The sequence below is a fragment of the Helobdella robusta genome (assembly GCF_000326865.2).
Source record: "Helobdella robusta unplaced genomic scaffold HELROscaffold_26, whole genome shotgun sequence".
In the NCBI taxonomy this organism is placed as follows: domain Eukaryota; kingdom Metazoa; phylum Annelida; class Clitellata; order Rhynchobdellida; family Glossiphoniidae; genus Helobdella; species Helobdella robusta.
The window spans coordinates 393,117-408,800 of record NW_008704349.1 but is presented as its reverse complement, the minus strand read 5'-3'; the positions used below and the strand labels follow the sequence as shown (position 1 = coordinate 408,800).

The 15,684-nt window shown below is 36.7% G+C and overlaps 2 protein-coding genes across 2 annotated transcripts; one reads left to right on the top strand and one right to left on the bottom strand.

Moving 5' to 3' along the window:
- Positions 1-6,618: 6,618 nt before the first annotated feature.
- On the top strand, positions 6,619-11,799 carry HELRODRAFT_79942 (hypothetical protein; the record flags this gene model as incomplete). Its single annotated transcript, XM_009019869.1, has 12 exons — positions 6,619-6,854; positions 6,935-7,149; positions 7,252-7,378; positions 7,471-7,735; positions 7,928-8,295; positions 8,479-8,741; positions 8,871-8,946; positions 9,079-9,217; positions 9,383-9,516; positions 9,680-10,058; positions 10,237-10,323; positions 11,371-11,799. Coding segments are annotated over 12 exons (2,718 nt in total), but the record flags the coding sequence as incomplete, so codon positions are not given.
- A 2,981-nt stretch (positions 11,800-14,780) lies between these two features.
- On the bottom strand, positions 14,781-15,312 carry HELRODRAFT_173260 (hypothetical protein; the record flags this gene model as incomplete). The annotated part of the gene is made up of 2 exons (XM_009019868.1): positions 14,781-14,926; positions 15,132-15,312. 2 exons carry the CDS (start codon positions 15,310-15,312, stop codon positions 14,781-14,783), a joined length of 327 nt encoding a protein of 108 aa, XP_009018116.1.
- Positions 15,313-15,684: the final 372 nt, after the last annotated feature.

Sequence of the window (15,684 nt, the reverse complement as noted above, 5' to 3'; positions counted from 1 at the left end):
ACTGGTACACGAACCGCTGATCGGATCACTTCAACTGCACGGTAAACCGCTAAAAATCGACGATTTTTTCACTCAATCTGACGTCATTAGTCACGGATTGGCGTACGTTTGCAATAAGTCGGCACTGAATATTCATGAAGACAAAATCGGTCTCCAGATAGACTATCGTCATTTGTCACCGGAAGGTAGCAATGATTATGAGAACGTTGAACATGTGGAGGTAGTGAGTCCAAAGAAGAATAAAACAAGCGCTGATGCAAGCGCTGCTGGTAGCCACAGTAGCAGCTTCAAAAAATCGACAACAAAAGCGTCAGCAATGGATACACAAAATTCAAAAATGAAATCAATCGATGCCGCGGAGAAGCAATTTTTTTACTTGCAAGTCAAAATTCTTTCAGATAGCGTTGATAAAACTTTCGAAACCAGTACTGAAAATCCTTGGACCGAGCTGGTTCACGGTACTGTCAAACCGATTCTGAATGTCGACCTATCGGTACGAAACACCAACTCGACACCGGATAAAATAGTCTACAAAATCCGGACCCATCCAGTAAATTGCAAGTTGATCTATTTGAGATTATGTGAGAGATGGGCGAAAAACAATCGAAACGAATCTGAATCTCAAAATCAAGCCAACCACAACAGCGATTCGAATACCGATTCGAATCCATTTACCGATTATTACACCAGTGAAGATGACGACGATGGATACGATTCAAGCGACGGTATTATAGCATCGCCACAAGACTACAACCCATCTCTTCATGCACCCTGTCATCAGCATCATCTTCGAAATCGAAATCAATTACTAGAAACAACCTTCACACAGTCGGATATTGATTCCGGTATGCTGTACATCTCTCATACCGATGGTTTAAAAGTGAACGAAGATTTTTTTTACTTCAGCGTCGCCGATGAATCCAACAAGCCATTGTTTAAAGTAAGTGACGCGGATGGTGACGACGACGAAGTGATGGTGTTTTTATGATGCATACATATAAATAACTAAATGTTATTTAACATCTTTAATCTTTTAAATATTAATTTATAACAAAATAAATAATTTTATTTTTTTAGACTTTCCAAATCAAACTTACTAATCTGACAATTGAGAAAAAAAAACCGACTCCTCTATCCATCCCTATTCCACCATTGTCGGATCTGATCACCGACTCATCATCATCCGCATCATCCTCCGATTCCTCCTCATCATCATCATCTTCATCCTCAGCTGCAGCTGCAGCAGCAGCTTCACTGCCAGCATTCCACAAAACTGCCGACCCGATTATCTTACTCTTGAAACAAGGTCACATCATAACGCTGGTGCCAAACTCGCAAGCCGATGTAACGACGAACGGCAACCGGAGTCACGTCCTTTACACGATCACCAGCCAGCCTAGATACGGTTTAGTGTATAAAAAACGAAGGCCGACCGAGCAGTTCAGCCAATATGACATCGACAAAAACAGAGTTGTGTACGTACAGACCGACTTCAGCGTATCCGGCGATTATTTTACCGTCACGATAAGTTACTTGGACCGGCTGGTGGCAGACGATGTCCACATATTCGTCTACGTAGTACCAGACGTTTACAACATTAATAATAATAATTTTAATTATATTCATAATTATAGTAGCAGTAATAATAATAATAATAATAGTAAAATTATGGGTAATTACGAGCCTTTGAAACGTGGAGAGAGCAGGAAAATAACGACGAAGCATATGGACTCAAGTGCACTGGCTGCCATTCTGAATGCTGATCCAGCATTTAAAGTCATCCTTCCCCCGACGATGGGCGAACTGAGATTGAGAGATAATAAAAGAAGAAATGGTGGATGGAAGGATGGGATGATGAAGAGATCGAAGAGGAATGAAGATAATTATGACGGTGGTAATAATTATTATATCGATAATTATACAGTTAGCAGTGGCTTAGCGATGAAATCAAAAAGGAACATTCTAAACGTGATAAATGATAAGCATAAAATGATTTATAATAATAACAACAACAATAATAATAATAATAATAATAAATTTGATGATGATAATAATAATAATAATAATAATAATTTTGATGACGAGTATATAACGTACGACCACGATGACTTCCCATACGACGACAATAATGATAGTGACGAATACGACGAAAATAATAACAACAACAACAACAACAATAACAATAATAATAATAACAATAATCATAATAATAATCATAATCATAATAATAATAATCACGTGATCGAGTATGATGACGATGATGATCAGGTTAAAAATACTGCTACTACAATCTCGAAATATTCAACCGTCGTCGTATCTGATTACAATTCCATAAGTGAGGCTATGATTACCAAGGAATTTAAATATACTAACAATAAGAAACCTAATAAAAATAATAAAAACAACAACAACAATAATAATAATAATGTTAATAATAGTATTAGTAGTCATAGTAGTAGTAGTGGTGGTAGTAAAAGTAGAAGTAGTAGTAGTAGTAGTAGTAGTAGTAGTAGTAGTAACGTTAATTATGTTAAAGTTGATAATTATGCTTACGATAACGACGACGATGACGTATTTAAGAATTATGACGACGACGATGATGATGATGAAGATGATGAGGAAGAGGAAGAAGAGGAAGAGGAAGAAAAAGATGATTATTATAAAAAAGAAAGTGATGTTGATGATGATGGCGATGATGATGAAGATGAGAAGTTTTACTTGATTTTTAGGCATAGTGATCTAGTCAACGAAAGATTAGAGTATGTTGTTTATACCGTTGAACTACAACAACAACGTCAACAACAACAACAACATCAACAACAACAACAACAGCGTCAACAACTACATCAACAACAACATCAACAACAGCGTCAACAACAACTACATCAACAACAACATCAACAAAAAAATCGACATATGCGAAATTCTGTAGGCCGAAACCATCAACAACAGCAAATAACAAAAGATTCATTCCAATACATCCTCGAGGCTCCTCGCGCGCAACCGGCTATCGGTATATTCGAAATCGATATCGATATACCGCCTCCACAGCCCATCACTAAATTAACGACAACCTCAACAACTACACCTTCCCAAACAAAAATTTTCAAAACCAACTCGACGAAATCGAACTCGGAAAAATCCGTCTATGATGACGATAATACCGACGATAGCAGTAGCATCCCCGTTCAGCCTAGTAATGAAAATACCGACGAAGCTACCGAATCGGATAACAATCGAAAAAGAATCGCCATATTTACCGTCGCATTTTTGTTGCTGTTGTTTATATTGATAGCTTTCTTGGCTTATAAGTGTTACAGAAGGAAACAGAGGGAGAAACTTACACTGGCCACTAATATTGGTCAGAGTGTTAAGTTAGCACCCAACTCAGTTAACACGAGTAACAACAACAATAATAACAATAATAATAATAATAGTAAGAACAAAAGCGATGAGAGAAAACTGTACGCAGTAGCGTTAAAAAGAGACGAACAACTAAAACCACAACAGCCACAACAACAGCAACAACTACAACAGCAACAACCACAAAAACAACAACAGAAATCATTATCAGCATCGTCGTCGTCGTCGTCGCCATCGGCCATGCGACAGATCGGCGGTAATTTAAACGCGAGTAAACAAGAGATACCGCAGAAGAAACATGGCGCCGAGTATTTTATAAACAACAACAACAACAAAACAAAACCAACTCAAACACCACAAAACACTCCTGACAATGACTTCAACAGGAGGCAGCAAATTCAGCACAACAAAAATGGCGACTACCTCAACAAAAATGGCGAACGCAGCAACAAAAATGGTAATCACGACTCCGAGTTTTCCGCCTGTCCTGACAGTGGCAAGCCGTTGGTACCGGTGAAAAAGTATAACACATTGAAAGGAGAACACAGACTGAGAGGAGAGCCCATATACACCAATGCACAAGCACAACCATGCAGTAGCGATGACAATAATAATAATAATAATAACAATGACAATAATAATAATAACCAGAATTATAAAGAGGAAGAAAATAATATGGATAATGTAAGGGCCGAGAAAAGCGAGTCGAAACAAGAGAATGAAAGTGGCGAAAAGAAGAGGGACGATATTGCTGGGGAGAACAACAACAACAACAACAACAACAATAATAACAATAAATCTAAGTGGGAAAATTTGGACCCGGAACTGCTAGAGCACTGCCGAAAAACGACACCAGTGCTCCATAGTAACCAATACTGGGTCTGATGATGACGACGACCAAGATGATGATGATGATGATAATTGCAATGATGATGTTGAGGAGGAAGAGGAGGAGGAGGATGATGAGGATGATGATGATGTTGTTGTTGATTGCGAAATAAAGTGATAGTGTATAAAAACGCATTCAGAATGAACGGATATAAATTTTCGTTTGTCATCTTTTTTTACTTTTTTCATTAAAATTTTTGTATCCATCGTGTAATAGTTTGCGTGTTTTTTTGGCGTTTTTTTTCTAGGAATAATAAATAGAATTGTCTGTCTGTTTGTCTGTTTGTCTCTGTCTGTTTTCTTTCTTTCTTTCTTTGTCTCTCTCTTCTCTATCAAAATTTTTTTGTTTAATGATGTCTACTTAGCCTTTCTTCCATTTATCATTAATCTATGCAATAATATATTTTTGGTTTTTTTCTTTTACTTACACTTTCTTTCTCTCTCTTTTTCTCTCTCTCTCTCTCTTTCTCTCTCTCTCTATCCCTGCTGTCTTTTTTGCCCATCCTGTCTACGTGATCATTTTTTGAAAGAAAAAGTTTCTCTCCAAATCGAAGTGTGCCAATAAAATGTTAGTTAAATTATGCTCGTCTTGCTGGTTTTGTTTAAATATAAAAATCACACAAACAAAAACTCACGCACAAACGCACGCACACACACAAACACACGCACACATACAAACACATACATATACAAATTCATAGACACATATTATTACAAACACACATACTTACATAAATGTACACAATATATATACATATATATACAATACGGATAATACAAACACACACTATATATTGTATATACATAAATAAGAGTGCACGCACGCACATACACACGCACGCAGACACACGCACATGCATACACATACATTTATATATATATATACACACATAGTGATGTGAAGCTGGAGTATCGTACGTAGTAATGGATGGGATACTTAGGGAAAATGATGAGGCAAATTTTTGGATCAAAATTTTTAGTTTAAAATTTTTTTTTACGTTAACTAAGTAAAAAAAGAATCAATAATTAAATTACTGTAATAATAATTATCAATAATTAATAATAATTTTTAATAATATTAATTAAAATATGGCCAACGGCGTAATATTTAGCTTGTCATTTCTATTACTTTTCTTCTCAAGGATGTTGGGAACATCAACAACAACAACATCAACAACAACAACAACATCAACAACAACAACAACATCAACAACAACAACAACATCAACAACATCAACAACAACATCAACACAGTTAGCAACTGAAACGAAGGCAATGATGATAAATAAGATGGCCATCACAACGTGTAATAAAAACATCAACAACAACAACATCAACAACAACAATAATAATAATAATTATTTTAAAGAATATTACTCTAGTATTGTTATTAATGAGGCCAGGCCTACCAAACAACAAAATCAACAACAACATCAACAACAACAACATCAACAACAACAACATCAACAACAACAACATCAACAACAACAACATCAACAACAACAACATCAACAACAACAACATCAACAGCAACAACATCAACAACAACAACAACAATTACAAAATCATCGCAATCTTCCATCTATAAACAACATAACTCTTCAGCGAGCGACGACACCTCAATATGTTACAATAACAGTTCCTAGAAACCATTCCGAGAACAATGGGAACACTAACAGCCAGAGTAATATCAGCAATAACAACAATAAAAATAACAATAATACTAACATTAACAACAATAATAACCATCATAATAACAACAGTCATTTGAGTAGACATTCTAGAAGTAATCAGAGTTCATACAGCACGATTACAAGTCGGCATAACTTAAAAATAATTTACGATAATTACGATGATAGTAATGATAAAATAAATAATACTAAAGGTAGTAGTAGTAGTAGTAGAAGTAGCAGCAGCAGCAGCAGTAGTAGTAGTAGTAGTAGTAGTAGTAGTAGTAGTATTCATGACAATTTTTTCGGAAATACGGTAAATGATAATAGTAGTAGTAGTAGTGGTAGTAGCGATATTAATAGTAGTAGTAGTAGTAGTAGCAGTAGTAGTAGTAGTGGCAACAATGATATTAAAAATATTATTAAAAAGAATTATAGAAAAAATAACAAGTGTTATAATGCTTTTAATTTCCCTCCTCCAACAAACACTCCAACTACAATTAATAAAACGAACGACGCTGGCGATAACGGTGACGACGACGACGACGCTGCTACTGCTGCTACTACTGCTGCTGCTGCTACTACTACTGCTGCTGCTGCTGCTACTACTGCTGCTGATGATGATGATGGAGATGGAGATGATGATGAAGATGATGACGTTGTTGTTGATGACGTTGATGACGACAATGTTTATTATATGGATGATGGATTTGACTTATTTAACTTAACTGACGATAGTTTGAGAAACACCGGCGACGATAAACGCAGTAATAGTAATAATTATAATATAAGTAATAATGTTGGTGATGGTAATGATTACGACAATGTTGATGCTGATGATGATGAAAAGATGCTAATTATAGAAGGCGACATAATGCTAGGAGTCATCCTGTCAGTGAACGAGCGTAGTGATTCTAAACTCTGCGGACCTAGGTATGTTCAAATTAAAAATGCTAATTTATGCTAATTTTATTATTATCACTATCATCATCACTATTACCACCATCATCAAGACTCAGAGATCCAAGCTCAGTTCAGTTTGTTGAGGCCGTCCTATTTACAGTTAACGAGGTCAACCGGAAACAGATGCTTCCAGGAAACCTAAAGCTGGGGGTGGTGATAGTAGACGACTGCGCCAAAACTGAAACGGCCCTCCTCAGGGCACTTCACTTTCTGCCTGTTCAGTGTGCCTCTCTTGACGGCGCTAGAAGTTTGTCTTGTTGTTGTTGTTGATGATGATGATGTTTTTGTGTTTGTTGTTGTAATAAAATAATAATTATTATTATTATATATATTTAATAATAATGTTATAACTATTATTTTTAACCAGTTCCCGTTCCGAATCAGCGCAAGGACTTTAAATTTTTTGACGTTGTTGGCGTCATTGGAGCTGAGAGTAGTTCATCTAGCATGGCGGTGGCCCAGCTGCTGGGCATGATTGCAATGCCCCAGATCAGGTTTCTATTTTAAATTTAATCCTAACCCACCCACTTATTCAAATTGACCAATCGCCTAACTTCAAATTCTTCTTAACTCCGCCCCATTGCAGCCCATTCGCCAGCGGTGATATGTTGAGCGATAAACGTAAATACCCCTACTTCATGCGCATGTCTCCACCGAACCAGTACCAGATGAGGGCCATCTTGAGTTTGTTGAAGCATTTCAACTGGACATACGTGGCCACTGTCTACAGTCTGACCGGATATGGCGAGAGTGCTTTCAAGGAATTTCAAAATTTGGCGGAGAAAAATTCAATTTGTGTTGGAGTTAGTTTGGGGATCGTTTCGCACAGTGATGGCAAAGAACTAAACAGAGTTTCTGGCACATTTGTTTACATCTTCTAATTATTTCTTTCATTTGTTTGATTACTTTACCAGTTTAAATTGCTTTCAGCCTATCAACAGCCAATCAAATAGATTATTATATTTTTTAAATATTGATAACTTTATTTATTCATTTTGTTTCAAACCGTAATTTGTTTAATAATTTATTCGCAAATTCAACAGATTGTTACGCGATTGGTCAATACAAAAGTAGGCGTGGTTTTGCTACTAACTGACCAAGAGGAAACATTACAGTTTCTACGCACCATCAAATCTCGCGATCTGATTGGTCGGTTCACATTTTTGGGTGGGGATGGAGTGGGAATGAACCTGGATGACCTTGACGGGGTCGAGGAGGTGGCGGTCGGTGGTTTGAGTGTAAGGGCATATGCCAAAAGTGTTCCGAAGTTTTTGGATTATTTTGAATCACTGACGCCCTGTAGCCCTCATTCAAACCCCTGGTTGAGACAGATGTGGCAAGATTTAAACCAACAACAACAGCAAGATAAACAACAAAATTACCAACAACAGCATCAACAACAACCGCAGCCGTTACTACAACATCGTCGTCGTCATCGCCACAAAAAATATACTCATTACAATCACAAAGACGATTCTCACTATCAAACTTCACCCTCTCTCATGCCGTCACCATCATTGCCCCAAACAACAACATCAACGGCAACAACAACATCTCAGAAACCAACAGCAACAACAACGACAACAACAACAAGCAATCTCAACTGCAACAAGACGATCAACGAAACTTACGACTATTCGAGAGAGAAGCCGCTTTCAATTACGATGGATACAGTTTATGTTTTCGTCGACGCCATCAAACGCCTAATCTCTAACTCCTGCTCGGATTTGGCACATTTTGGCCAGTTTCATGTTAGAAATAACTTTCCCAACCTCGGCCACCTCAGCTCACACGATGATGCCAGCGTTAATCGAACTTCCCACAATGATAACATTGAAAGTAGTATTACAAACAATAGTAGCGTCTCTTTAGATCTATGTTTGAACGAAAACATTGCTGACAATGACGATGTTGATGATGCAAAGTTTGATGCCAAGCATGTTCACGGCTTGCTGTTGAGATGTTTGAAAGGTCCAAAGCTGTTAGATTACCTCCTGAATACGAGTATAATAGGTAACAATGGGGAGATTAGATTTGATAACAATGGAGACATCAGAGGGAGGTTCGTAGTTTTTTTTTTCAAGTTTTTATTCAATCGTTTAATTCGTTCCTAATTCATTGTCAATTTATCACTTTTTACTGATTTTGTTGTTTAGATTTATTGGATAAGTTGCTTAAATACTATCGTTCTCAGATATGAGATAGTGAACTTTCAGAAGAATTCCTCCCGTCGAAACGGTTACATGAGCCAGAGGGTTGCCGTGTGGCATCTCGCCAATCAGACGCTTGACATTGATGATTCTCTCATTCTCTGGAACACAAGAGATAACAACGTAGACGACCATGAAGAAAATGAAACCGAAACTCATCAAACTTTTATAAAAATACCCTACGAAAACGGGACAAAAAACCCGACCGATGCAAACAAAAGTATCCACCGACCATCTACTGCCACAAAAATCACTAAAATCCGGATAGACGGCCCCCAGACAAATCAGCAAAAAGTAGTACCAGTGTCCGTCTGCGGTAGGGCTTGTGGTGTCGGAGAATTTTACACCTACTTGAAAGATGCGTGCTGCTGGGAGTGCAGGAAGTGTGCGGCCAACGAAATCACCGTCCACAATGCCACCAGGTTGATTTCAGACTGATGCTGTTGTTGATTTCAGTGAAGTTTTCGTTACATTGCACGCTACAGAAACAGTTGTTTTCTGTTTAGGTTTCATTCAATTGAGGAGAAATATTATGAAAAGTAATAAAAATATCGAGACATGTTTTAATTTTTTACTCAATTTCAGATGTGAACCTTGCCCAGACCTCTACTGGCCAAACACAGGCGGCGACCTAACAAAATGCCTACTCATTCCCCCCTCCGTTGCACAATGGACTGACCCTCTGATCCTGTTAATAGTAACGGTATCGACATTCGGAATGTTCACATGCGTCGTAATCATCTACCTTTACATCAAGCACAATAAAAACCGCCTGATCAAGGCCACGAGTCGCGAGTTGAGTTACTTGATGTGGTTTGGGGTGGTTAGTCAGTACCTGCTGGCGTTTGTCGTCTGCGCGAGTCCCACAAAAATGATCTGCTACGTCAGGTATGCCGGCTTCAACGTCAGCTTCGCGTTCGTCTACGCGCCACTCTTGGTCAGAACGAACAGGGTTTACAGGCACGTCTATGCTCTCTTTCTTCTTCGATATTTATTTTGTAATTTCGTTCTTATTTAGTATTTGTTTGTTTTGTGAAATGTTGTTGCATCTGCATTTAATTTTCTGTGGTCTTTGTTGTTATTGTTATCATTATTATTACTGTTATTGTTGTTGTTACGGTTGTCGTTAAAGATTGTTCAAGGTTGGCAAAAGGTCGAGACTAGGCCCCCCTAAATGGACCTCCCCGTGTTCGCAACTGCTCATCACTGTCTGCCTGTTGTCCGTTCAAGTTAGTAGTCACTAGTACTGCAGTCGTAACCTGTCTTGTTGTGTAATGTAGCAAGTGTAGTTGTGTAATGTAGAAGTCGGACTAGAATGAATGATTGTAGCAGCAGTAAGTAGTAGTAGGAGTAGTGGTAGTAGCAGTAGCAGCAACAGTAGTAGTTGTTGCTAACAGTAAATAGCGATAGTTAAAGTTGTACTAGTAGTAGTAGTAGTGATGATTCTTATTTATTTCAGTGAAGACCTTGCAACTTCAATAGCTTAACTACGATATTATACTTAAGCAAATATGCGTTTTTAAGTGTTCTCCCATTGTGTAATTGTGCTTGTATGTGTGTTTGTATGTGCGTGCGTGCGTGCGTGTGTGTGTGTGTGTGCACGTGTGTGTACGTTTGTGTGTTTAAACCAGTGTACGTGTGTATATGAACGTTGCAATGTCATTTTAGGAATAATCACATTGAAATACATATGAGATGTTGTACGCTCTATTGCGTATGTGTCTGTGTGTACGTGTGCGTATGTAGATACGTGTGTAAGTTTTACGGCGTTAAATACACAACGTCCCAAAAAATTTCCTTATTAAAAACTGCCGGGCATAGAGCTGCTTTGATGCATGGCTTGCCGTTAAAAACGTTCATCCCAGTTTTACTAAATTTCGTTCTGCAATCTGGGATGTGTTTTTATTATTAAAATTATTTTTCTATTTATTTTGGGATTTTTTGTTTGTTTTTTTTATTTTTCAAGGAAAGAACATGTTCTGAAGCGCGTTTTGTTATTTATAAATTTTCTCAAATTTTTTTGAAGAAAACTCATTGTTTGTTTGCTCACGAATTTAAGGGGTTTTATTACATTCAGCCGCATGCAGTAGTAGTTGTAGCAGAATTAGTTGCAGTAGTAGTAGTAGTAGCAGCAGCAGTAGTTGTGATAATAGTAGTAGAAGGAAACTTAGTAATTATCTTTTTATATTAGTTAAAAATTATTTGATTAATTAAACAGCAAACGAAATACCGACACCCAGTTCATTCACAAACCACACAACCGCGCACACCGGCAGGTCTTGATAAACCTTTCAGCAATATTATTCGGTAGAGAAAAACCGAACGAAGATCTCTCCATGCCATTACCGAAACTCGAACCGATTGTTGAGTTTCGCTGCCAAGCTCCGATAAACGGTTTAGCGGTATCTCTAGCGTACAACATCCTACTGGTGGTCGCCTGCAGCTACTACGCATTCAAAACTCGATCGTTACCGGATAACTTCAACGAATCGAGATGCACAGTCCTCTGCGTCTACACGACCTTCGTCATCTGGATCGTCTTCCTCCCGTCATACCTGACTACGCAAAAGGCACATCACCAAGCTCTCGTTCAAGCGATGGCGTTATTACTAAATTCAAGTGTGACTCTGGCTTGTCTCTATGTGCCGAAGTGCTGGGCGGTTTGTTTCAATCGGAGCGGAGAAGTAACCGAAATAACCGTTAGCAGGTTCGACGAGAGCTGCTCCAAATCGCCGGTATCGTCGACATCTTACAACACCGGTATCCACTTGGTTAATTCGACGGAAAAAAGCGGAGTAGCCAAGTTCAACTCTGTCGGCGAGCTCGGAAAAGCCATGGTGGGGTTGAGACCGGCAAAAGTTACTTGCCAACTGCTCTTAAGTGCTAGTGGGGGCTGCAGCAATAATATCAGCAGGAATCGCTGGAGTAGCGGCGGAAATGTACCTTTCAATAATAATAATAATAATAATAATAATAATAATAATAATAATAATAACTACAACAATAATAATAATCGTGGACATCGTCACACGCATCAGTTCCTAACTAAGCGAAGGTATCAGTGTCGCAATAATAAAATAGATGATGATGAAGTTGTGACGCCGAACGGGAAGTTTCATAAATACAACAACTGCCACGAAAGCTGTGCGGATAACAACAATTGCAGCAGCAGCAACAACAACGAAAACATTCGTAGCTGCCGCAATAGAAGCATGAGTGGTAGCGACATTAACGACAACGATGATATTGACGGGCGTAAATCATTTAACAAAAGTGGAATGTTGTTAAACTACTTGAAAATTGATAACAACAATAATAATAATAACAACAATGACAACGACAACAAGAATAATAGTAACAATAATAATAATGATGAGAACAACAACAAACGTATTAGCAGCGCTGACGTTAACGACTTGCAGGCGATCAAACTGGCGACGAAACCACAGCAGCAGCAGCAGCAGAAGGCGACGACCAATGCAAACACTTTAGAGAAGAATGGCCACCTAGCGATTAAAACCCACTCACTGTCCCCAGGAAAATGATTTTTTGTTATTCTTCTTAATTAGTTTTTTTCATATTTCACTATACGCACGCACACGCACGCACGCACATGCGGTCAGGCTTACGTCGAGTGATGGGAAGGTTATTTAAAGAGAAATATAGGACGATATGATGTTGAGAGGGAGAGAAAGAAAGAAGAGGAAGATAAAAAGAGAGAGAGAGAGAGAGAGAGACAAACACTTGAAAACATCAAAGATCATAGAATTAATTGAAATCATACGTAGTCAGGCAGGAAATTGAAAGTGCTAAAAAAATAACATGCAAAATGAATAGATAAAAAGATGGATGGATTGATTGATAGATAAGATGGATTGATTGATTGATTGATAGATAGGATGGATAGATTGATAGATAGGATGGATAGATTGATAGATAGGATGGATAGATTGATAGATAGGATGGATAGATTGATAGATAGGATGGATAGATTGATAGATAGGATGGATAGATTGATAGATTGATAGATAGGATGGATAGATTGATAGATAGGATGGATAGATGGATCATTAATATAAAACATATGATTAGGTAGAAGGAGAAAGTGGAGGAACGAAAGGATTTAAACATGTGTGATGCTGATGCACGCACAGCTGTATAAATGGCATTTTGACAAAATAACGAGCCAATGTCACGGTGAAATAAATATTGAAAGAAAAAAAATTCATAAGCTTACGTAAATAAACAACATTCTAAAAATAACTATTCGTTCATTCATTCGTGTATTGATTCATCTGGTCATTCATACATTTAGTCGTTCATTCATTCATGTATTCAATCAACCAATCACTCCGACCAGAACCTAGTCTCCAGATACATAACATCTAATAACGCATGACGAACAATTGTGGATTTTCATAATAAATATGACGCATACGTGTCTATGTACTTGAACACACTTTTAAACTTTTGTTTCTGAATAATGATGTTAACATAACAATTAAAACTAACATTATGAATGAATCTAAATCGAAAGTATTTACCTTTAATTTTTTTTCATCTTGTAATTGTAAATCATTAGTTAAAAACAGAACTTTATATTAATGTGTAAAATATTTTGGCAAAGACAGCAGTCCTTCATTCGTTCGCTGATTCCATGGCCTAATTGTAAAGTGCCTTGCAACGTTCTGGCAGTGACCGAATTCGAATGCCAAGAGATCCCCGCCTATCACACGTGCAGTGCTTAAGACAAGTTTCATTATGTGTTTAAAAGTACACCGCGTTCGTCCTAGATGTATCTCGGTTTATCTCCGTCAACTTTTAAAAACAAACGATTTTGAAAAATGTTGCGATTGCATATGAATTTTAAATTTAAAAAACCTCAACGTATTTCACCAACAAATAAAATTTCTATAAAAGTACTTTTCAAGTTAAGAAGAGTACTTGAGCGAGACCAATGTCAGAACTTGTGCCTAATCTATTGAATCATGTGGAGAGCCGCACCTCTTAAACTGGCACACCTCAATGACATCTTTCTGTTACGTACTAAAGGAACGATGCAACAGAACTGATGAACATTATTGCTCTACATAAGAAAACATTTTGTCTTAGTTTCATAAACTAAAAACTAAACTTAAAAAATTTATTAATATTCCTATTCTTTAACAATATATAATTATAACAATGATTACTACTATGGCAAGATATATATATGTATATATATATACACGTATATATATATATATATACATACATATACGAAAGTATAATGAATGTAATGTTGCAACAATGACATCATAAAACTGAAATTGAATCAAGCACCATCATTATTACCGTTGTTTAACTATACCATAACATTTACAATTTTTTAACGTCTATCCAAAACTACAATTAAATAATTTATCTATGAATTACCATAATTCCTTAGATATATATGTGATCATGCATGTATTTTACTCATGTCAGTTTGACATTGTTTAATAAATAAATAAAAAGATACACTAATACATTACAGATATATTTGCATGTGTGAGCTAATCGCCTAATATAATTTCAATATTAAATAATATAATATGTGCTGCACCACATACGATATATGTATGTATGTATGTATACATAACATAGTCGTATACTGCATATAGACAGATTGATATATACACACATACACGCATATATGAATATTAATTTATTTAGTGGCACTCTCCAGGTAAGCTATAAGGTCGGCACGTTCTTGTTCTTTCTTGAGGCCGGCAAATATCATTTTAGTACCAGGGATGTACTTTTTAGGATTTTCCAAGTACTCAAATAATGTGTCTTGTGTCCATTTTATGCCTAAATTTGAAAAATTTGAATCAGTTTAGAAAATATCATAGAAAAATAATGTCTTTGGCCCAAAAACATCAAAACTATTGACTTTAATTAGTTAAATATATAATAGTCGTCTCACACAAGAGTTACCTTGAATACAAGAAATTTATAATAAAAAAGTTAAACAAATTTTAGAAAAATCATTAAATGGTTTATTAAATGTAAGTACCTTTGCTTTTGTTAGCATCAGTGTAAGTGTAGCCAGAAGCCAAACCAGTCTGCCTGCCTATCAGTCCATGTAGATTGGGGCCAGTTTTATGCTTTCCTCCTGCTTCTACAGTGTGACACTGAGCACATCGCTGTACAAACAGTTTCTTGCCTTTTTCAACGTCTCCGGCTGGGATAGGCATGATTTGATTAGGCTTTGACTTCTTTGGAAGGTAAAAAAATTAAAGTGAAAAAATCATCACCCAATTTTGTTTTGTAAACAAGCAATTTTACTAAAGTTTACGAAAATCTACCTATCAAATCTTATAGAATTTAATTCTACTAATTCTTATTCTCCCTTCAAAGTTCACTAAACAAACAAAATTTAAAATTCCATTGGAAACTTTTATTACACACGTCAATATCACTAGCAAAACAAAAATTACGTAGACATTATATGCTGGAAAAAAGCAGTTCAAATGAAAGATCTACACAATTAGTGATACAAAAAAAACAATAAAACGAAATGAAACGAAACTAACCCTAAGAATGGAGAAAATTAAGACAAAAAATTG